The sequence below is a fragment of the Suricata suricatta genome, chromosome 4 (assembly GCF_006229205.1).
Source record: "Suricata suricatta isolate VVHF042 chromosome 4, meerkat_22Aug2017_6uvM2_HiC, whole genome shotgun sequence".
Classification (NCBI taxonomy): Eukaryota; Metazoa; Chordata; class Mammalia; order Carnivora; family Herpestidae; genus Suricata; species Suricata suricatta.
Genome location: NC_043703.1, coordinates 43,885,387 through 43,910,707, shown reverse-complemented (window position 1 = coordinate 43,910,707; position 25,321 = coordinate 43,885,387). Strand labels below are relative to the sequence as shown.

The 25,321-nt window shown below is 38.0% G+C and overlaps 1 protein-coding gene and 1 long non-coding RNA gene across 3 annotated transcripts in view; one reads left to right on the top strand and one right to left on the bottom strand.

The window, feature by feature from the left end:
- The window catches only part of DIAPH3 (diaphanous related formin 3), a 499,951-nt gene that overhangs the window by 354,692 nt on the left and 119,938 nt on the right, over nucleotides 1-25,321 (bottom strand). For both annotated transcript variants that reach the window (XM_029936634.1, XM_029936635.1), the window contains 3 exons: nucleotides 7,108-7,182; nucleotides 6,947-7,016; nucleotides 1,709-1,845 (listed from right to left, as the gene is read on the bottom strand). In XM_029936634.1, the coding sequence (XP_029792494.1) occupies nucleotides 1,709-1,845; nucleotides 6,947-7,016; nucleotides 7,108-7,182 (282 nt within the window). The remainder of the gene's footprint in view (nucleotides 1-1,708; nucleotides 1,846-6,946; nucleotides 7,017-7,107; nucleotides 7,183-25,321) is intronic.
- On the top strand, nucleotides 4,179-24,623 carry LOC115289434. The gene is made up of 2 exons (XR_003907624.1): nucleotides 4,179-4,263; nucleotides 24,326-24,623. It is a non-coding gene; the product is annotated as an uncharacterized LOC115289434 (long non-coding RNA).

Below are 25,321 nucleotides of genomic sequence, written 5' to 3'. Positions count from 1 at the left end.
GGATTTCTAGTAACACATAAAAAATAACAGTTACGCAAGAGCTACACACACTACACCTTTAAAGAACGGTGTGTTGACAGGATCTAGTGTATTGTAGAAAGTCAGATTTTACACGTAAACCTGTAGTCCGTAAATGTTATCTATATCCTATGATAACCTATGATGAAGTCAAGAAATAATAAATATGAAAGTGGAAGAAGAGGAGGTGAAGAAAGAGGAAGAAAAAGAGAGAGGGTAAAGAAAGAAGAAGGAAAGGAGTCGCCAGAAGGAGGGAAAAGCAAAGGAGAAGATGGTAAGAAGAAAAGAGGGAAGAGAGAAGCCCCAAGAAATGGGAGGGGAAAGAGGGAGGAGGAGGAGGAGGAGGAGGAGAGAGAGGAGCGGAACAAAGGTGGCGGGGCGGGGCGGGGCGGGGCACAAGGCGCATCTTGTGTGTCAACATTAAATACAGTCTTAGGGCTTTACAATATGATTAACATGGTCTTTTTAAAACAGTTAAGGGAATGTGCTGCAGCTGTGCACCTGGCTTCACGTGCTGGCCATGCCGCTGGGGACGCCCCTGTCCGTGGGGACGCCCCGTAGCTACCCGTGCAGCCGCGGGCAGGGCCTGAGTCTTGCCTGCTGACTCTCCAATAGTGCACACTGAACAGCTCGACAGTCACAAGGCCCAGCAGGGTCGCCACAAGGACAATTTTCAAACGCGTGCAAGAAGTTCCACTTAAGTCTCTCTACCTAGCCTTTATGAAAGGGCTATTTCTTTATTCTGTAGGTTGTTTGGTTTTTATATCTTCACCCTTTTTAAAAGGTATTTTAAATAATTTCTAAATGCTTCCTGTAATAAGAATCCCGACCTTTCAAAAAAGAAAAATAAAAAGGGGGGGTTATCTTTGTAATTATCTTTTAATATGTATGTAATGGTCTTTTACTTACAACCCTAATATGTGTGGATAATGTGTTTAAAGTTTAAAACTTCAGGGTATACTTTATGGTCAAAGACTATGTACCCTCAACCAGGAAAGTACTATTACAGGCAGCACTTTTATTTTTTTTTTAAGTTTATTTATTTATTTTGAGGGGAAGAGAGTATGAGCATGGGCGAGGGAGGGGCAGAGAGAGAGGGGGGGGAATGAGAGAGAATCCCAAGCAGGCTCTAGGCTGCCAGCACGGGATGGCGGGGTGGGGGGAGCTCAGACCCATGCACCTGAGATCAGACCTGAGCTGAAATCAAGAGTCAGAGTCTCAACCAACTGAGCCACCCAGGTGTCCCACATACAGCACTTTTAAAATCTGCCTTACAAACAGGTTTTCAAATAGCATCATGTTTGCTTTCATAAGGGACAATGCATGATCTACAGTTTGAATTAACTCTATCTGGAAAACAAAAATCACTTAAGAAAGAATCTATTTGCATATGTATATATTTTTTAGCCTTCACTGAGAATTTCTATTTAGGGTTTGAATTCAGAACAGCTTAAAATAAATACGATGAAGAAATAAGTTTTTCATAGAAAAAGGTTAGCCCATAACTATTATACTGATTAAGAAATAATTATTACTCAAACCTTTCTGTTCAGCCAATTATGAATCTAAATCAACTGCTTAAGTAATACTTCATTTATTAACAGTAAATTCTAGTCTAAGATAGAATCATGAAAACATTAAATCAAATTACACTGTTATATCGTTAGAGAAAGGAGTTGAGAAAACTTACATGCTTTCCTCCCCTACGATGCATACTGCAGACAGGAGCTTAACCACATCTGTCATCATACTTGGGTGCCTGGGATCGATGGCTCTGGCTAACAGAGAGAGACTCCTCTCTTCACTCATAATTCTTTCCAAGCCATACTGTAATATTTTGGAAATAAGAGGTTAAATGTTAGCAGTTTATTGGGGGGAAAAATCGTGCCCTAGAGGAAATACAGTTATTAAAAAAGTGTATAGGATAATATATTTTTTTCACTTTGTACAAGCCAGAAAATATAAGGAATGTATACCATCTTGGAAAGAAATTCATAGAATTATTCATATCAAAAACTCTGACAGTCAACCAAATATAACTGCTCAAAGGTGACGGAGAATTATTCAGATAGCTATGTAACCGACTGGAGAAAGGGAGGAGCAGTGGGGAAAACTGAGATTTCCCAACAGAAACACACAAAATAAACAGTTTTGGTACCAGACACTGAGGCCATGAGGAGCCTTCCTAGGAAGGACGGTTGGTAAGGGATACACCACACAATACACAGACCAGCTCTAACACAGAGGAGTATAATGAAAACCACCCACACAATATGAAGTTTCCAAACAAAAAAGTAAGATTTTAGTAAAACGCATCCAGTATATCTAAAATATTCTCATTTCAACATAATCAATATAAAACATTTATTGACGAGACAGGAAGAAAAAATAACTAGGTATTCAAAATCCAGGGCATATTTTATCTTTACCACATGTCTCAGTTCAGACAAGCCACCTCTCAAGTGTTCAAAAGCCACAGAGGGCGGCCACATCACGTAACACAGACCTAGATAGTTTAACACTGAGGTCATAAAAATGGGCACAAGTTGAAAGAGGCTGTGGACAGATCCCGTGCAGAGACTGCCATAGGAGCACAGGCACTCTGATCAGACTGGTATTTTGTCATCAGAAAGGCAACGCGGTTGTAAGCACATTACATAAATGGGGTGATGGTGGCCAAGGATAAAGTCTGTTTGCTCCCACCAGGATGTCGCATCCAACTAGAAGATAAGGAGTCATGTTAATGACTTCGTATTTTGATTTAAGGATGTGTACATCTCTTAGGGCCCACTTACAATCTATGGAAGATAAGTATCAAATAACAGAAGATAAAGAGAGGCAATAAAACAATACGATTTATCTTCTCTGCATCCCAAAGGATCCTTCTAAAGAGTGAGAAATTGGTTGATTAGAATTACTACTGAACACTAAAAAGGACCATAATCCCAATTACAGACCTATGAACTACGACTTAACTCAAAGTTAACACTAGATGTAAGTATCAAAGTTAAATCTATAACGAGCTTACACCCAAATGCTATAAGTGGTATGAAATCTTATTTATAATTTTCCTATCGTGCATATGCCATTTATAGAAAGCAGCCGTCGCGCTGTGCTGACAACACTGCATTTGCTTTTAAACTGCTATCTGAGGAGCACAGCACAGGCGGAAGGGCCAGGGCCCAGGATATGCTTGTTGGAGAGACGGCGCCATCTTGTTGGTGAGAGGGGAAAGCTGACACATAGATAGCGAAGCCAGTCAGGAAATGATCCCTTTTGTGATGCCCTGGGCTACCTCCTAACTGGAAACAAAGAAAGAGAAAGCAGGCATGGGTACAAGGACTACAATATTCTTCAATAACCATTATAGGAAATTCCCAGAGGTTTATAAAGGACCACTTAGATTTCATTCAAAAAGTCAGTCAGCCAATGATTACCAAGTCCCAAAGAGCTGGCTCTCTCCTAAGAACCAGAGGATTGAGTAAAGCATTTCCCTTTCATTTCCCACCCACTTTGATGTCCTTAGCCAACGTCTGCCCATCTGGAATCAGAGTCCTGTGGTTCTTCCAACTACTCAAGGCAACTCATACCAATTTTCTCCAAGTGATACTACCTACCTTCTCTGTGAAGCCCTCTAGCTCTAAACCACTATGGGTAGAGAGTAGAACATGAGCATTCTCTGATTTCAGAATTTTGTCTAGCACTTCCTAAACTCCAAAGTTCCATCATCTGCAGTATTCTGACTCTGCTACATAAAAACATGTAGTGCTCATTTTAAGAATGTAATGAGGCCAGATTACCACTAATGAGTATCTAGAACTAAAGAAAGAATTGCTGCCTACTTTGATAAAATTACTCTTGTTCAATCATTTAAAAAACAAAGCAAAACAAACAAACCCTGTAGACTCTGGGAAAGAAATAATCAACTTACTAGTGCTAGCATTTAACGTCCATTAAATGAAGCCTATTAGGACGTTTGAGAGCCGGTGACAAATGTTGGAAGGAGGAAGGTGTCTCTCTACTGAATATAAAGGACCCACTCTGGTTTATATGATAATTCACGTGTTCTAAATCAAGGTTAAAGCCAGGTTCTATTTGCATTCTACTTGAGGCCCATTATTATGTAACAGATGGAGTGTCAAGCCACTGGAAAAGTGTTAGGTAGGGTAAGGTGAATACCTTAAATCCTTGGGTAGGATGCTCAATAGGACATGAATCCTAGTGCTCAAAAATTACCTACTTATGGTGAGTGAATCCCACTAGCAGAGAGAACACTGGGAAGGGGGCTGGCTTCAGGAGCAAAGTACCTGTGCTGGGGGGTGTGTACCTTAAAGCAACACATGAAATGTTAACAACCCAAATGAAGCCCCTCTTCTAACCACCTTTTAATTTAAATATATTTAACTTTTCGTTATTTTATTTTTCCCCCTAATATTCAAAATCTTTTTCCATTTAGAAAACACTACTTAGTCCAATTTAGTGTTATAAGAAATTCGCTTTCATCTGTTGCCAGATTTACTCGGTAATTATACAATTACTAGTGCCTAAACAGGTACCACTTTTTTTCCTCTCAGAACCTATACTCTTTTCATTATTCAGTGTCTACACAGTGACACAGTGAGATAAATGAAAAACCATCAACAAATCTTGGGATGGTGGGGCGGGGGGAGGCTTTACCGAAAATTTTTTTCATATATTAAGTTTAGAATTCAGACAACAGTAATTTCAAGTTATCAGTAACTTTTTATTATTAGCACAGGTGACAGCCATCAACACAAATGGTAATAGATTCCCGCTCCACAAACTATAAGCAAAAGCAACCCACTAGAAGGGAATATACTGTATCAATTAGAACCTAAATCCATAAAGTTGACTCCCTCCCCAATTCAGTCTCAGGTTGGAATATTTTTACACCATCTCATCTCACTTTAATCATGGTGTTCCTCTCAAAAATCAAAGAATGATCCACACGCCCCTTTATTTTCAAAAAAAGTTTCCTGGGTTTTCTCTACGGTCAGCCTTAACAAATGAAATTTCCAATTTCTATATTCTCAATTTACAAGGAGCCTCTCCAAAGCAATAGTATGTCGTGAGCATAGAAAAATCACTGTTTTCATTTACTCTTAAGACATATAATACACAAGAATATGTAATCTAGTGGCACCTCAGTGGCTCAGTCGGGTAAGCATCTGACTTCGGCTCAGGTCATGATCTCACAGTTTGAGGGTTCGAGCTCCACATCGGACTCTGTGCTGACAGCTCAGAGCCTGGAGCCTGTCTTCAGATTCTGTATCTCTCTCTCACTCTCGCTCTCGCTCTCGCTCTCTCTGACCCTCCCCTGCTTGCACTGTCTCTGTCTCTCAAAAATAAATTTAAAAACATTAAAAATATTTTTTTAAAAAAAGAATATGTAATCTAACTAAAAACTAATTCTTACAGAACAATCAGTTCAAATAAAAAAAAATATGTGAATATGTAACAATATAAAAAGGATTTCTACATCAGATATTCCTCCTGAAAATCATAGCAGGGGCTGCTGGGTAGCTCAGTTGAGCATCCAACTTTGGCTCAGGTCATGATCTCACAGTTTGTGAGTTCGAGCCCCACAGTGGGCTTGCTGCTGTCAGCTGGTCAGCACAGATCCCACTTCAGATCTTCTACTTCCTTTCCCTCTTCCCTTCCCCCATTCACACTCTCTCAAAAAAACAAAACATTAAAATAAATAAATAAATAATAAAATCATATCTGATTGGAGAAGGCAGGAAGGTGAAAATGTTGGGTAAAAACAGAAAACTCAACTCAAGAAAATGCTTAAAAATAAATAAGACAAAAAGAATTAGAAAATATTGGGGCATTTGAGCAGCTCATTCAGTTTAGCAAAGAAGTTCAGCTCAGGTCATCATCTCACAGCTCATTAATTTGAGCCCCGCATCAGGCTCTGTGCTGACATCTCATAGCCTGGAGCCTCCTGCAGAGTCTGTGTCTCCCTCTCCCTGCCCCCTCCCCTCTCATACTCAGTCTCTGTCTCTCTCTCAAAAATAAACATTAAATAAAAAGAAAACAAGGATAATATAAGTATTTGCTACATTTAATAAAAAGAAATATGAATATTAATAACCGAAGTACCAGTACTTAAATATGTAATCCTCTAAAGGCTTATTTTTAAAATATCAATAAGACAAAATATTAAAAATTGAAATTAATCAGAAATATACAGTTTTGCTATGAAACACAAATCATCGTAACGCCACAGGTAAAATTCCTCTCCCGCTGTCTAATGGCAACTAAAACACCTATCATTACCATACCCACCATGAGGTAGATATGCTTAGATGCTGAAGCTAAAGACGTGGCATGTGATAGAGCCAATTTCTTCAATTAACAGTATAAAAGATTTAAAAATGGAAACACTGTCTGAAAAATCTACTTTCAGTTAGGAGCTCCAAGTATTTCTCTCTTCTTATGTGTGCTCTTCAAATCTGCAACTCAGCAGACCCTCCATAGTGCCTTCGGTTTCAATATTACTTATATTAAGCATCATTGCTCCAGTTTGGGGACCTGTGTCTAATCGTTTCACATCTTTTTACATTAATTTCATTGTAGATTTAAATTTCTAGGCTATAAAAACTGAATCTTTCCCACTTGATTCTTTGATAATAAGTATTACTGCAGATCATGTTTGATTATCATGTATGATTTCAAAGCTTATTTTTGCTATACTTGTGATAACTGAGAAGGAAGAAGGAAGTGAGAGGGGAACAGAAAAGAGGGTAGAAAGGGAAGATCGATCTGCCCATGAGTATTTGTACACAATAGCTTATCAAAGCAGTACATCACTTCAGTGCAAATTCTGTTCAAAACTCTATTTCATAAGAATTCTGTAAGTACCAGTGAAGAATGAATACAATGTCATTACCTATGTACATACCTGTGTATTCATCAAAGCCTTTAGACACTGTATGACTTTATGCTGATTCTTCTTTACAATTTTTTCTTGTCTGCATTGGCATAAAAAACATCAATCACTGTTGGGATTATCACTAGACATGCGAATGTAGCTTAATTGAAAATAAAAATGAATATACTTACATTTTGCCACTAATCAGTTTTTCCAAAATGTCCAGTAATAATCCAAGTCCCTCATGTCCAAAACTTTCTACCCAACTGATAAACAAGGGGGGGAAAAAACAGGCAGTTATACATGGTCAGTATTCTAGTTTGGAATATCACAATATGCTATATATTCACAAATATCTCATATTTGTTATCTTCTAATCATAAATACAATATAGGAATGCTATCGTGCAAAATTGCTCATGATACATAATCTTAGTTGTGAGAGAAGTGATACGGCAAACAAGATAATGCCCATTGCTTCTGTGCTCCAAGTCCAGCAACACCATGTTCGTAGCTAGTATCTGCCCTGTGGGAAGTACTACAAGGCAGAAATCAGCAAATCCTGCCAATCTCCACATCTCCCCCCTCAAAGAGCGGGCTGCCTAACATTTACTATTATACCACTGGATAAGCCTCACTTTAGACTTATCCTAAGAGCAGAAATTGGGCAATATTTAAAGAGGAAAGGGGGAGCCTAGGTGGCTCAGTTGATTAAGAGTCTAAGTCTTGGTTTCAGCTCAGGTCATGATCTCACAGTTCATGAGTTCCAGCCCTGCATCAGGTTCTGCAATGACAGTGCAGAGCCTGCTTGTGATTGTCTGTCTCTTTCCCTCTCTCTCTCCCGTGCTGGTTCATGTGCACTCTCATCCTCCCTCTGTCCCCTGATTTAAAAAAAAAAAAAAAAAAAAAAAAGCTTTAAAGAGAGAAAACTCAGATGTACATATTGAAAAGAAGTCTTAGGAAAATTTCCCAAACCACTCAAATGCATCCTAATTTCCTAAGTTTCAAAGTTCAGTTACTTTAAGAGTTTCATCGTTATTTTTAAATGAACACTTTTCATCCTGACCAAACCACCTCTTTTCATAAACACACCAGTGTCATCACAGTTCTGTAATGTAATCAGGACATCACTGCCTATAGACGGCTGCTCTCCTTGATTACGGAAAAACTACCTTAATGGAAATTAATGCTTTTCTTTCAGTGGTGATTTAGAAAGCCTTGAACAAGAATATTATTGTTTTTTATTAAAGTAGGTGAAAGAAAAAGTTAGGATATGTAACTGTGTTTACTTTTTTGTATATATGTGTTTATGCATATGATTGTGTGTGTGTATGGCCTTTGAAAAATTGAACTTTAGAGACAAAATTTCATCCAATAATCAAAACTGTAATATTATAAATATTAAGAACAAGTTTAAGTCACATAGCAGGATATATATAATATATATAATACCATTTTCTTACTTAAGACACAATAGAACATTTCCAATGAACTAAGGAAGTCAAACGCCAATATTTTTAAATGAAAAAAAATTGTAAAAAAAACCATCATCTTCATTTGTACACTTGTGAATACAGCTTACTTATAAACGTTCAGAATTTCTGATTCTCATCACACACACACACACACACACATACAAGAAAGCAATTTGTCACTTAGATTGATAGGCACTTGTCCACTATTTCACTTGTCTCCTCCCTGTCCAGTGAAAGCCATGTAATAACTAATTCAAGAATATACTTAACCAAGAAACATACTCTGATACTTTCCTAAGAAAGAAAGGCCTAAAATCACTATTATAGTGAAAGTGAAGAGGGAAAAAAGGCGAATAGAAGTCAGTGTTTTCAAACCAGGAAGCTACTTCAAAAGTGATGAGTTTACTCTCTACGATCAATAATACACAGAATACCTGTAGGCATTTCATATCTCACTTTAATGTTTCATGAAACACCTACGGCATCCACTTAACTGTTTGCCTTGTTGACATCCTACTCCGTATTTATTCTTATTTCACACGAAGCAGGGAGGCTTGAAATCACACACATAAAGAGTAACTTGAGAGTTTCAGTGGGGTGGACACTGACACACGTGGACAGACTGTGTTCATCACTTCCTCCTGTGTTAGTGCCCCCAGGCCAGACTTCATACTTGGTTTGAAGTGAATTTTTAACAATTTGTATATGTAAAAGTTATATCCATGAAGACATGCAAAGCTAACTTAAGTGATATAGGATTATGCATTCAGTTATCCCTTTCAATCACTGTTGAAAATAAAGTCACTATTCCTAAAACTGCCTTATACCAAAATAATTTAAAACTAGGTTAATTTAACAAAAAAGGTTTTGTTTCACTCAATATGCTTATGTCGGAGCCCACTACAGAATTTAGGAAGCCTATTGATCCAAGTAAATCAGGTCTTTTGGTCTAATTAATAGAACCCAGCTTTTTTTTTTTTTTTTTTAATTTATCTCCCTTACTATAACAAGTCTAACCAGAACGCTGGGACCCACAGTTCTTATATTAACTATTTCTGGACCCACTAAATAATGCTTCTGAACTATGGAATGTGCATCATTGCAGTAAAACTTACATCTGTTCACGCATATTACATATAAACTACTTCTCTATCAAATAAACATAATAAATTAAATGTAAAGAGACATTATACCAAATCACTTTATATTGCTATCTTTTAATTCATGGTAGGAATTAATTTCTCACTAAAATCAGAGAGAATGGTAATAGCCTAATGAAAGTCAGACTATACATTTCATAAATACATCAAAAGCAAAGTCAGGGGACAGAGGAGGAAGCAAAGATTCTTGGTAACAAAAAAATACATATATATAATATTTAAACATAAAAAGCTGGTAAAGGCATTATTGAAATATTAAAACACAAATTAAGTAAAAAGTCTCCCTGTTTTCTTAGAAATTTGCGAGGCCAGTATATTGTTGTACTAACAAGTTGTCATTAACAAATCCATTCTTTCAAACCCTTGGCCCCCACCTCTACCATTTTCAGCATTATTTTTAAAAATAGGGGCAAATATTATTTCTTATCTTTTCTGGAAAAGATGTTCAAGATAAAAAGTGATATTGAGTAGGTAGGCCTGTGGTGCTGACAGAGGTTCACTGAAATCCATAGCTTTTTACAAAAGTAAAAGATTTCTCATCATCAATGTAGGAAGCAACCTGGAGAAAAAATTACCAACTAATCTATAAATGATCAATCTTCAGGAAATAAAATCTGTTCTATTTATTCTGTGACTGTCAGCATAGTACCATCAGGCATTATGTGGTTTAACTATAAACCACCTTCATGGATGAATAAGCACTGTGCAAGTGTTTCTTCATGAATAGAAATGACATAGAGATTAGTATGACATTTGTATTGGGAAAAACTTGCTTTAAAACAGCAGAAAGTAATGTGCTAAGTACTAATTTAACACAAAATCTACCTCTTAAAATTCTACAACAGGAAATACCAAACTCTTCTTTTTTAATTGCTTCAAGAAAAACTTCTAAGTATATTGCCATTTAGCACTTCCTAGCAGGGGACTCAATGTAAGAGAAAAGAAGAGGTGAAGAGGTAACAAAAGGGGAAAAAGTGGGGTGGGGGGAGATCTCTAGTATTAAATGTTCAAACCATCCTAAAATGTTCAAAGCAGCTAATGCTTTGAAATGCAGTTACTGCTTCCTGAGACACAGGATGAAATCAAAGGGATGCAAAGTGGCTTCCTAGGTATTGTTGGCTGTATGAAGCAAATACAGTCATCTCAGTGAGCAAAAGAGGTCAAATCAGGGCTCAGATTTACTTTCTGGCCCAAGGATGCTATCCATGTATATGTTTCCCACAGACTCAAGTTAGTTATCACCTCTCTTCCCAAATGTGCTCCAAGGAAAGGACACATGAATGCATCATAGATTGTCAGAACCAGAATAAACCTACCACATCCTAAGGGCAATCTTACCAGTCACATACACCTGGAGACTAGGGACCATTTCTAATTTGTCTTTCAATTCCCCAGCACCTGGAATAGACTAAGCACTCAATAAATGGTTTTAAAATAAAACTGAACATCCTTCCATTTCTATATATAAGAAAAAGAGCACACAACGAGAGGTCATTGGTCACTTAGAAAAAGCATCCAGGTCTGCTGATGGCCAGTCTCAATCCCTTATTTTATCAACCTAGAAAAAAAGCACAAAGCAATGACGCTTTCCATGCAGTATCACTGAGCCTGTCCCAACCTTCGTGCCAGAAACATCCATTCTGATTTCAGAACTGGTACTTATCCATACTGAACCAAGGATGATGAATCTGGAGTCCCTGTTTTTATCACACTTGAGGACTTGATTGACTGCAGCTCAAAGGGTGATGTTTCATTACTACTGAAACAAGTGTTCATTAACAAAGTCACTCAGCCTTCAGGAAGGTCTCACTGTGTGCCTAATACTGCAGTAGGTATGACAAATACGAAACTGAATAAAACATGTTCTCTGCCCTTGAAAAGATCACAGACTAGTAGTTGAAACAAATGTTGAGCTAAATTATTTCCATAATGTAATAAATGCTATAATCATGGTGCTAAGAGAACAGAAGGTACAGCATATACCTCTCCTAGGAGCAAAGCAGTTGACATCTGACCTGACTCTTCAAGGTTAAGGCATAGAAAGAGAGGTTTCTAAGGCACTGGGAATGTATGCAAAGCTATTAAATATGAAAGAAATGGCCTGTGCCCAGTTCCAGAAGTAACTATATCAGATAAAATCAAAACAGTAGAAGGAGCTTCTGAAAAAAAGTCTATACAATGTCGTGGGTAGTGGGAAGCCATTAGCACATAAGGTAGGCAGAATAATCTCACCCCTGCCCCACCAGAGATGGCCATGTCCTAACACCAGAACCTATGATTATCTGTAATAGCAAACAGAGAAGGAAATTCAGGTTAATAATCACAAGATTTTCAAATAGGAAAATGACCCTAAATTAGCCAGGTGAGTCCAATCTAATGACCTAGTTTACTGAAGTTGAAAGCCCTTTGCCCGCTGGATCAGAGAGAGGAGACAGAAGAGAAATACAAAGCATGAGAAGGACTCAAAAGTTTATAAGCTTAAAGACGGAGGAAGGGGAATAGGAGCCAAGGAGTGTGGGTGGGCTCTAGAAACTGAGAAAACCTTCACATGGCAGCTAGCAAGGAAAAAGGGATGTCAGTCTCAAAACAGCAAGGAATTTTGCCAAAATCTCGAACAATCAAGCAAACATCAAGAACAAAGGATCTCTCTCCATTTATTCAGACCCTCTTTGACTTTATTCATTATGATTTTGCAGTTTTCAGCATAAAACTGATTGCTACTGAAAAAATACAACTGGTTTTTTTCAGGAGAAAAACAAATTTCCTCTAATATTGAAGTGTACAGTACGGTATTAACTACATGCACACTGTTGTACAACAAAGCTCTAAAACTTTTACATCTTGTAAAATAAAGTTGATTTTTGTTTATCTTGAATTCTGTGATGTTGCTGTACTGATTAGTTCTCGTTTTTATAGATTCTTCTCTACATAAACATGTCATCTATAAATGGGGACAGTTACAGTTCTTCCTTTCTGATTTATACATTGATGTTTGTTTCGTTTGCACCTCATTGCTACGGCTCGACCTTCCGGCACTGTGTTGAACAAAAGTGGTGAAAGCAAGTATCCTTGCCTCGTCCCTAGTCTGAAGGGGAAAGTATTCAACCTTTCGCATTTAATGTTAGCTTGAGAATTTTTGTCAATTTATATTATCAAATTGAGAAAGTACTCCTTAGTATTAGTTTCCTAGAGTAGCGGTCACAAAGTACCATCAAGTAGAATACATAGAGGAGAAGTTCTTTCTCATAGTTCTGGAGGCTAGAAGCCCAAAGTCAGCAGTGCTCCCTCTGAGACTGTGGGTTGACCCCTTCCTTGCCTCTTTCTAGTTTCCTGTGTTACCGGCTAATCTGTGATTTCCATCCCTCCCATCCACATGATACTTGTGTCTCTTTTTTTTGAAAGAGCATAAATCAGATTAAGAGCCTACTCTATTCCTTTATGACTTCCTCTTACTCCATCTGTATTGACCCAACTTTCAAATAAGATCACATTCTAAGATGCCAATTTGGACTTAACATTTTTCTGGGGGACACAGTTCAATCGATAACATCATCTCTCCCTTTCTGAGAGTTTTTATTAGAAGTGTTCAGTTTTCCTCAAATCTTTGTATCTATTGATATGTGATTTTTTTCTTCTTTAGCCTTGTTGAGATAGTGCATTACAGTTAAGACCTTCATGTCTATAGTCATGATGGACATTAGTTCGTAAATCTGGAGTTTGGGGTTTTGTAATTGTCTTTGTTTGGTTTGCTATCAGTATCAGCTTCAGAAAATAAACTGTAAATTGCTCCCTGCTCTTGTAGTTTCTGGAAGACGCTGTGTAGAATTGGTATTAATTTTTATTTGAATCTTTGGTAGAATTCCCCAGTGAAAGCATCTATACTTGAAGATCTTTTAGGGAGTCTTAGGATAGTCATTTAATTTCCTTAATAGCTAGAAGATAATCAAATGTTCTATTTCATATCGGGTATGTTGTAATACTTTCTTTTTGAAGAATTGGTCTTTCAAGTATGTTGTCCAATTTGTGTATGAAGTTGTTTGTACATTGGCTTATTATCCTACTGATATTCGGTCTGCAGTAACACTCTGCTTTATTCCTAATACTGGCAATTTGTCTATTTTCTTCATCAATAATAAAGGTTTATTAGTTTTATTAATCTTCCCAAAGAACTACATTCTTGTTTCATTAATTTCCTGTACTATTATTCTGTTTCCAATTTAACTGATTTCTACTCTTTCTTACTTATTGCCTTGTTTTTGGATTTTGCTTTTTAGATTAAGGTGATAACTAACATTATTTATTGGAGACCTTTTACTTTTCTAATGTATGTATTGAGTGCCACAGATTTCCTTCCTCAGTACAACTTTAGATGTGTGCCACAAGCTTTGAAATGTGTTATCACTAACTTCAGTGTATTTTTTTATTCCCCTTGAGACTTTTCCTTTGACTCAAGGATTATATACAAGTGTGTTGTCTCATTTCCAAATGCTGGGATATCGTCCTGTTACCTTTGTGTTATTGATTTCTAGTTCGAGTCTTTCGGTGAAAGAACACATCTGGTATGGTTTCAATTCTTTTAAATTTGGATGAGGTTTGCTTTGTGGCTCAGAATATTGTCTAACTGGGTACACGTTATAAGAAGAGAATGTGTATTCTGCTATTAGATGAAATGTTCTATAGTATACATTATGTGCCTTTGCTTAATAGTAGTGTTGAGTTCATACATCTTTAGTGATTTTCCGTGTAGGTGTTCTATTGATCTATTAATTGAGTTGTGAAGTCTCCAAATCTATTTGTGAATTTATCTATTCCTTTCAGTTCTAGTATTTTTGCTTCATTTATTATACATATCTATAATTTGATATGTACACTTAGAATGCATCTTTTGGTGGACTGACTCCTAAAAGTCAATCTTTTTTTTTACTCTGAGATCTAAATTATTGGATATTAAAACACCCACAACTGCATTTTGATTAATGTTTGCATAATATGTCTTATCACTTCACTTTCCATCCGTCTGTATCAATATATCTGAAGTGAATTTCTGATAGAAAGCATATAATCAGGTGATTTTTTTTTAATCTACGGCCAATCTCCTTTAATTAGCATAACCATTTACACATAATGTAATTATTGACACATTAAGCTCTAGTACTTCTTTTTTGCATCTTGTTCATTCTATCTGTTCATTTTCTTTTGCCTGCCTTCCTGTCGTTTACTTGAACCTATTTTAGAATTCAATTTTGATTTATTTATTGTGCTATTTATAGCTTCAAATTTTTAGAGGTTGCTCTAGGTACATTGTAATATATCAAAGCTTATTGGCATCATCATTCCACAAGCTTGAGTCAATGGTAGAAATTTTCCCTCCTGTTAGGAATCGAATAGTAACCCTCAAATTTCATACATTGAGGCCCACATCCACAGTGTGACAATATTTGGAGATAAGACCTTTATAGAGATAATTAAGGTGAAAAGATTTCATAAGGATAGGGCACTAATCCAGTATGATGAATGTCCTTGTACGAAGAGACACACCAGAGGAAAGACCATGTGAAGCCACTACAAGACAGCAATGACCAGCAAGCCAGAGAAAGAGGCCACAGAAGAAAACAACCTTGATGGCACATGACCATGACTGTAAGGCTTCCAGCCTCTGGAATGGTGAACAAATAAATTTCTGTTTAAGCCACCCAGGTTGCAGCCTTTTTATTATGGTACTGCGAGCTAACCCACCTCCCTTTATGCACTTGACCCTCCTGTTTCAGGGTATCATTGTTTTAAATATTTCCTCCACATAGAGTTAGAACCTTAGACTGATGTTAAGTTTTGCTTCCACCAAACATAATTTGGAAAATTCAAGGAAAGTACACTTACCCACATTTTTATTTACACTGTATGCTTTTTCTTCCCAGTATTTCAAGGATGCCTCTTTAATCCTTTTATTATTATTTTAAGTATGTCTTGATTTCTCCTTCATTCCTGAATGATGCTTTCATTTCAGCTCATTCTGAACTGGCTGTCCTTTGCTGTCTTCTCTTAAACCCTGTTCTTACCACATGCTTTGGGCCTCCATAGTTTCTGGTGAGAAACCCAGCATCATACCATTGGTTTTCGCCCAAATGGAATCTCTTCCGCTTTCAAGAACTTTTAATGTTTTCAGTTGTCAGAAGTTTGACTATGGTAGGTCTTAATGTGACTTTCTCTGGGTTCATCCTATCTGTGTTTTCACTCGGTTTCTTGAATCTATAGGTTTAGGTCTTTTGCCAAACTTCAGGAAAATTTAGCCATTATTTCTTCACGTAACTCTGTTACCCTGCTGTGTCTCTCAAATCCTGCTAGGATTTGGATAACTAAGTGTTAAATCTTTAATTATAGAGCCACAGTTTCCTGAGGGTCTTTTCTGGTTTTGTTTTTCATTTTCTCTCTGTTCAGATGAGGTATTTTCTAATATTCTAGACTGTGGTTCACCAATTCTTTCCTCTCACCCCCGCATTTCGTTGTCGTGCCCCTCCAGTAAGTTCTCCATTTCAGTTATTATAGTCTTCAACTCTACAACTTCTATTTGATCTTTTAAAAAGGAATAAGGTTTCTTCTATTTCTTTGCTGAGACTATTTTTTTTCTTTCAGCATATTCATAATTACTCATTAAAACATCTTGAGGATGGCTCCTTTGAACATCTTTATTAAAATGCTCAAATATCTCTGTCAACTCATTGCTATTATCTATTAATAAAGGTCTTTTTGCACTCGGTTCGAAATCTTCCTCCTTTTTATTAGGACAAGTTTTTTATATTGAAACCTGAACACAAGTTATTATGTTATGATACTGTGGATTTTATTTCAACCTCTTATGATTTTAGCTGCCTTCCTAAGATACTGCTCCGGCGGAGGAAGGACAGGCCTCCCCTCGATAGGGCCAGGGGGAAACACAAGTCCGTGCTCTCCAGCTGGCCTCTGATGACACCTCAGGAAGGGGCTTCTTGTTACTGCTGGACACGGACAGGCATCTGAGCGCCGCACCCAGCCACCGCCACCTCCCCGGGAGGGAGAGGCCGGGCTGCCTCGTTGCGCTCACGTAACCCCCACTGGAACCAATGGGAGGGGGAGTTTGTTTCCAAATCTATTTTTGCCAGTTGTACTTGCTACTGTAATTAAATATTTTAATAAAAGTTACATAAACAGACAACTGCCAAACAAGCTGCTATTTCTATGAAAAGTAAGCCCTAATGCTTTGAGGATGTTTTTTAAATGGCATTTTAAAAAGTGCCAGAGAAGGAGATGTGGACAGAAGAGTTTCTTACTGAGAGACACCAAAAAGACTTACCAGAAGAATTCTATAGACCTTGGAAGAGCCTCTACATTTCTGTTCCACCTTAAAATACCAGTATGAGGGAGACAATGCATCATGGATGTGGTTGATATGATCATCTATCTCTACTAGAAGTAGAGTAGGTTCTACTCTGACCTCCACACCAAAAGTATAGAGGAAAAGAATGTGTAATCTTTTGGATACAAAAGATGTTTAGGATATATGTAAATCGTTTATCATTCCCTGCTTTAGCCCCAAAAGCCAATAGCATTAAACAAAAGGACTTCTTCAGTAGACACACACACACACACATCTTTTTTTAAAGTAGGTGATATTATACATTTTTTTCTTCATTTTGCTTTTGTGTATTATCTATTTCCTATAATGAACTTCTACTTTTTGTAGTAGGAGAAAAAATTTTAATTACCTCAAAGAATAATCTTACATAAATGCCTAGGGAAACACAAAGTTATTTTGCTCAAAATCAATATAAGAAATTTCTGAAAGGGGAAAAATATCACTGGTCACATGCGACAAAGTAACAAATTTTATACCTTAACCTTAGAAGGTCAGCTTTAATACTGTGTAATATCCAAATCCAATTTACATTCCTCTGTCAGAGTAATATATCACCAATGCTGAATATAATTATAGCTTATTTTAGCCTTCATTTTCACCTACTCTCAGCAAGGTGACTAAATACTTAAAATGAATCAGGGTGTTGGGGATGGGGGAAGTACAAAGCAATTAACATGCCCTGTAGGGCAAAACAAACATACACCCACATCCCAACCGATGGCCCATCCACAAAAATTACACTAAATTATACGGGGAATTCAGGAACTAAATAATCTTCTGATTTAAAAATCTACCAAAATGCAAATTACGATCATCAATATATATATTTTTTCTAGGAGTTGACTTTTAAATAAGTTATATATTTAAAACCAATCACTTGTTTTCACTTCTGATACTAATGTTTATTTATTTTTGAGAGAGAAGAGACAGAGAGCAAGCAGTGGAGGGGAAGAGAGAGAGAGAGGAGACACAGAATCCAAAACAGACTCCAGGCTCTGAGCTGTCAGCACAGAGCCCGACACAGGGCTCGAACTCAAGAACAGTGAGATCGTGACCTGAGCTGAAATCAGAAGCTAAACCAACTGAGCCACCCAGGTGCCCCCTCACTTCCAGTATTAGAAAAGACAGAGTAACAAATTAAGTAGTCTATTTTCTTTGTTACTTTATAGCTGTAACATATTGAAATGTATAAACTACCTAGATAAAGTAGTCCAAATAACATAAAAAGAAAACCAGATCAACTGCAGTGATCAAAAACAAGTCAACCAATGTAAGAAACATGAGCCCTTAATCTTCAAATGAAAAGACAGTAAGAGAACTCTAGAGTTAAAATAACATACACTAGGGATGCTTGGGTGGCTCAGTAGGTTAAACGTTTGACATCGGCTCAGGTCATGATCTTAGAGTTTGTGGGTTCAAATCCCGTATTGGGCTCTGTGCTAATGGCTAGCTCAGAGCCTCTCTTCAGATTCAGATTCTTCACTACTTTTTTCAGGTCACAAAACCTAGATGTGATTCTTAATTCCTCCATTTCATTCACACCCCACAGTCAATATATCAACATGTCCCTCAGTTTCTACTTCCAATCTCTCTGCAAAACCCACCCCTCACCATCCCACCACTACTAGAGTCCTCATCGAAGCCATGCTCATCACTCCTGTGACTAGGCCATCGCCCCCGTTCTGATCTCCCTGTACACTCTATCCTCCCTTCAGTACACTCTCCCCAAAGCAGTTCCTTTTAATGGGTAAATTTAGAAACCTATCATTTCCATGGGGCGCCTGGGTGGCTCAGTCAGTTAAATGTCTGACTTTGGCTCAGGTCACGATCTCGAGGTCTGGGAATTCGACCCCCATGTTGGGCTCTGTGCTGACAGCTCAGCGCCTGGAACCTGCTTCAGATGGTTTCTCCTCTTTGTTCCTCCCCCACTCATTCTCATATATTCTCTCTCTCTCTCTCTCTCTCTCTCTCTCTCTCTCTCTCAAAAATAAATATAAGAAATAGGTCATTTCTTGTGTAACTCATTAACAGTCTCATACTTATTCAAAAAATTGTATCTCTCCCCCAAACTCACCCTTAAGGCCTCTCATGACCTGGCCACTGTCCACCTCCCTGATGGCTCCATGGCCTGTGGGACTCCATCTCCCTCTCTTCACTCTCCTACCAGTTTTCCCACCTCAGGGACTCTGCTGCGCAAGAAGTGCTTCCAGGCCCTGCAGCAAAGCCTAAGCTTCCCTTAACTGATTCCTATCTTTACCACCTCAAAGACTTCCTCTGATGAGTTTGTATCTAAAAGTGCTCTATGCATTACTCTCAGTCCCCTGACTTTTTTTCAACTCAACTATTATCTCCTATTTATTATATATTTTGTAGGTCTCGCCCCCAGATGCCTCATTACTGTGATACCTAGCACAGCATCTGAGAATTCTTGTGGCATGAGTAGATGAACAAATACGTCTTCTGCCGTGCTTTAGTGGCATTTTATCCATGCCACACACTTTAAGGAGCTGGTGGTATCACTTACTCTACGTGGTTGACAGTTCTGTCCAAATGGAATCTCATCAAGTTGATGACAGGGAGAAGCCCTTACACCTCTACTAGATTTCCTATAGAGAGGTGTGTGAAGAAACCCCAACTACCTGACCCCTATCTTAAAAAGTGACTGGTGACTCATGCATTTCATTTTATTTCATGCTTTAATTTCCCTATTCTCTTTTTATGATTCAAATCCATTTAACATGCACCCTGATCTTCTGCGTCCAATATTACAGTTCCCCAACAACAATGAATTAATTAAAATTATTCTGGGCTCCTCCTCAGAATTCCATAGCACAGCAGAGATGCCTTATCTTCAGACTCAAGAATGCAAAGGCTCAAAGCAAGTGCACAAAGAATATCATCACATGACTTTCTTATCTCAAATTACTGTCCAAAAGGGAAGCCTCTAGTGACATGTAAATTTAAGTTTAAATTGCATTTCGAAGTCACATTAAGCTCCCTTCAATTGGTCAACAGCCATGTTTTGAGTACTGAACAGCATAGGCCAAGAACATTTCCTGGACAAGTTCTATTGGACTTCTGCTCAAATGAGCCTACTTTCTCATTAGCTCTATAGAGGCGGTCCAAGTGACCTCAGTGGATCTAATTCTAATGCGTTTCTTTTCTGTTATCTTTTATGAATGTTAACACATGTAAGATGTTTAACATATGACAACTAAGAAAACTATGAGTTTCTTACATTTATAGATTGCCCCATAACAGAAGACCTAGAAATCCAAGGCCAATATGGATGATAAAATTCAGTTTTATTTCATTAGTTTTTCTGAATCATAAAAATTAAATTTTCCCTCTATTGCCAATATATTTCACCTATGTATTTAGGCCTTATGTAGACAGCTGACCTTTGAACAATGTGGGTACTGATTCTCCCCGTCACAGTGGAAAATCCAGTATAAACATTTGATTCCCTAAAAACTTAGCTCTTAGCATAATCAGCTGATTAGCACATATGTTGTATGTTTTATGTTTTATATGGTGTATTTATTCTTACAATAAAGTAAGCTTTACAAAATGGTGAGAAATTTTCTGAGAAAATATGTTTGCAGGACTGTATTGTATTAATTAAAAAAATAGCTGCGTAGAAGTGGGCCCACACAGTTCGAACCTGCGTTGTTCAAAGATCAGCTATAGTTATGTACTTCTTTTACGTATAGAGACAGCAGGGAATACCAAGACGAAACTCCTATTTTAAACTCTTTACTTAACTCATCAAGAAATACTTTCATAACATGGTTAACAAGGCCAAAAAAATTAGTCTAAGGAAGGAACTACATAGACCCTTTATATGTAGGATACTAAATAATAGGTGGTCTAGGGTCTGCAGTTCAATAATTTTCCCACTGAAGACATTCACCTTTGCCAAAGAAACCAAACTATTCAGTAAATGACATAATGCTGGTAGCGGTTACAGAGCTGACCATATAAGGCTTACATTCTCTGAGAACGCAGACAATTACCACTGAAAAGCAAAGTTTCACGTATTTCACCTCTATGGTCAGGAGAAGCTGTACACATTTAAGAGCAGTACTTTCCGCCAAATGATTATAACACTATCTTTTGTTGTCTTTTAACAGTAATCTACTCTATTCAAATAATTAGCTTTCAGTCACATATTCTTTCTTTTATCCCTGAATATCAAATTTCTCTATTTTTTAAAATTTTTCTAATGTTTACTTATTTTTGACAGAGAGAGACAGAGTGCAAGTGGGAGAGGAGCAGACACAGAATCTGAAGTAGGCTTCAGGCTCTGAGCTGTCAGCACAGAGCTTGACACGGGGCTTGAACTCACAGACCACGAAATCATGACTTGAGCTGAAGTATAACGCCCAACCAACTGAGCCACCTAGACGCCCCCTACTCTATTTTAAAAAGGAAGATCTGAGACTCTATATTAATTGTGATGGACTTTACAGTTTTTGAAAATTAATCTTGGCTGTTCGAACAGCAATGTATATTTTATTTTAAATAGACTAGGAGATATATATTATCAAGTAAATTGGGAGGATTTTACGTCTAGGACCTTTCAGGTCAAGTATAAATTGTGCTACACAGCTCTTAATCATCATGTACAGAAAATATATATTTCTCAGTTAAAAGCAATTACTATACTTCCAATGCACTGTACTTTTATTGTTAACCTTGCATTCAAAGTCAAAGCTTTTCAGATACAGACAGAGTTAACTTTGAAACCAGCTTATTATAACACATTTTACAACATCTATAAGCCAAAACCAAACTGTAGTATGAATGACAATACACAAAAGACAAAGTTTCCTACCAGTGGGGACATTAAGTCTTCTTGGAGATTTCTCAAAGAAATGACTCCAGCTTTGGAAGGTCTGTAAAAGCAGTGGAGAGTATTGGCATGCCCTTTAAAATATCAGGTTAGTACTCATTTATAAACATTAATATTTTCTTTCAGGGCATTTTTCATTAATATTTCATTCTGTTAATACACTTTGGAAAAGACTACAAAATGACCTAAAATTAGAGGGCATTTTCTACAAATATTTCTTCAATAAGCGATATTAAGGGTCATAAAAATAATGGTCCCTAAATGCTAATTTAGACTTTAATAATACAAGGTATACCCTAAGATATGTGGTATCATCTAAATACGGAAATAAGGAATATTAACATCCTACCTATACTTGGTGACTTTTTACTGAAAAGAGCCTAGAAAAAATGCTTTGAGGAGGTAAAAGTACATGTCCCTGAGAAAAGTTCCAGAAGATAAACATGCATCCAACAGCTATTTTGGGGGATGTCTCTGTGACTTTCACGATGGGCCGCATTGCTGATTCCCTCATGCTTCAAGCACACCGAAGGCGGGGGTGGACCTTAGCTTTTGTGCTGCCTGTCAGGCACCCCGTCCTTCCCACTTCTCTTCCTTAACAGCTGGTGCAAATGCCACTCCCAGACAGAACTCCCTGGGGAAGGCCGCCCCCCATGGATCGCTCGTTTCTTCTCGGGACTCTCTTGATAGAAACGCTCATTCATCCTTGGAGGTTTTCAAAAATCTTTTAATCTTTCAGACTTCAATTCCTTTATATAGTCCCATAGTCCTGAACCTAACTTTAAAGATATAATCATCAGGCAGTATTTACGTCAAAGAAGCAAGCAATGTGCTTAAGCAGCAATGTCTAATAGGTGGCATAAATGGTTTACATGTGCTATTCAATTTGCTGGCCCCTAGCCACATGGGTCTCTTGAGCACCTGCAATGCTTATCCCCCTCCCCACTTAATTAGTCTAAATAACCACATAATTAGTGGCTACCTTATTAAAAGGGCACAGGAAGGACAACAGAGCATTCTACATGACTTGCCCTCCTGGCATTGCTAGAGGAGGGGAAAAAAGGAAAGACAAGACAGAAGAAATAGAAGAATGTAGACCACCCAGGAAAACCTTTTCTCCTCCTGCACACTTGAGAAATTACCACTATTAATAACACCATACATCTATACATACTGTTAATTCTCCAACTTTTTCCTACGGCTTTTTAAAAAGAAATCTTCTATCTCATGTCCTATTTTAAAATTCTAAAACATGTCAGGCGATAAAAATAAACTGAAGCATTATAATGAGAACATTTACTATCCTCCTCCTCTCAGTTCTACTAAGAGAGAGGCCGTCTACCATGTTCCCCCGAAAAGAACATTAGGAATTATTTCCAGTCACTCCTTACATCTCCTTATTTGCAGATCCCCCCCATCCCTCCCCATCACCACCACCCAGAGAACTGATTTATCAAATTAGCGAAAGTGGGGAAGGGATCCTGACCCTGGCCTACAGTTGTCTTTCTACTGAGGACAGAGTGGAAAGTGTGATTCACTAGGATGAAGTACACTACACCTTCAAAAGGCCCAGCTGTGCTCTGCAACTTAGTCTTTCCAGTAGTGGTTATTCCTAACCTCACTTCTGTATCTCCTCTAACATGTTCAGAAGTCAAGGGCAAAAAGGGGGTGTATCTGCATCTCTTCAAAACCAGTAGTTTGCAGGGTGCCTGGGTGGCTCAGTTACGTGTCTGGCTTCAGCTCAGGTTCTCAGGGTTCGTGGGTTCGGGCCCCGCGTAGGGCTCTGTGCTGACAGCTAGCCCAGAGCCTGGAGCCTGCTTCCGATTCTGTATCTCTCTCTCTCTCTGACCCTCCCCTGCTTGCACTGTCTCTCTCAGTCTCTCAAAAACAAACATTAAAAAATAAAAAAAATTTAAAAAACCACACAGTCGTTTGCATGTGTATGTGTTAAACAGGACAGCTGTTAGAGAAAATAAAGTGGTCTCTTTTTTTAATGGAATCAAGGGATAAGTACTAAACAGAAAAAAGATCTTTGGAAAGCAAAGCACGAGTGAGATACTGAGAAAGTATTGAAGTCAACATGGGAGCTGAGCAAGTGACCATTTATTCATCCGGACTAAATGGACTATCTTCAAACAGAGATAAATTTCAAGAAATTCCAGAGCAGGACAGCCCTTTGTATTCTTAGAAAGTTTACAACCAGACTCAAGTCCTATCAGGAAAACATTTATTTGTATCTTCCAGTAGTGAGATAAAGAACCTACAAATCCTATGAAACAAAAAACTGGAGGGAATGGGAATTTAACACTTACTGACCTATTCTCTGTCCCACTAAATAATGTACAGATTCTCGACCCCTTTCTTCTCTTTCCCCTTCTGCTGTTCTGTTCTAGTTTTGAAGGGGCTCATTCTATAGGCGTTAGCTTCCAGGGCTTGTAATCAACTATTCTTTGCTGGGTTTGACTGGGGGGCGGGAGGGGAGGTAGAGAAGAAACGAGGGTAATCCTCATTCTGTCTCTCTCTGCCTTAGAAGTTCCTCTCGCAACAGCTGCATCTTCCCCCATGGATCCAGTTTCAGCCATTCAGCGCCAGGCCTGGACCTAAGTCATCCTCACTCAAGGCATGCCCTACCTCTCATCATAGTCACTGTCCCTCCCCCCAACCCACGACTGACACAGGCTGTAGGAAACCCAGACTTTGTATCCGCTTGCTCTCACCATGAATTTCGTGGACGTTTTTTGAGAAATATTATCACGTTCCACAAATCTCTAATGTCAAGCCATGATTTTCAAAAAGATATAAACATCCCTTCGCCGAGATAAAGTCAACAGTGTCAAATATTTATTTACCACGTTAATGAGAGAACCAGGAAGATTGTGAGGCTGGATCAAAAAGAACTAGAAAAATCAAAGGCTTTTAAGGTGACTTAAAGGATAGAAGAATGCTAATTGAAATGCAGGACTAATATCCTGCTGAGCAGTAATACTGCAACTTCTAGAGTTCATCTTTTTTTAAATATTTTTTTAAGTTTATTTATTTTGAGAGAGAGAGAGAGAGCACAAGCAGGGGAGGGGCAAAGAGAGAGGAAGGGAGGGAATCCCAAACAGGTTCCACACTATCAGCACAGAGCATAATGCGGGGCTCAAGCTCATGAACTGTGAGATCATGACCCGAGCTGAAATCAAAAGCTAGATGCTTAACTGACTGAGCCACCCAGGCCCTCCTCTAGAACTCATTCTTGGGGGGGAAAAAAAGAAGAAAAAAAAAGAAATGAAAGGTAAAGTAAAATAAGTATATGAACATACTAATATATGCACTTAAAAAATATGAAGCAAAAGCAACCAAAACAGTTAACAGAGGTCTGCCACTGACCACAGGTCTGACAATCAAATGACAGGAAGGAGGAAGGCTTTTACTTTTCTGTTTATATCCTTCTGAGAACTGGGATTTGGGGGTGCAAAAAATTTAATACTTGTTTTTCTTGTATTAAACTAGAGATCTGCAACAATTCTACCAACAACTGTCA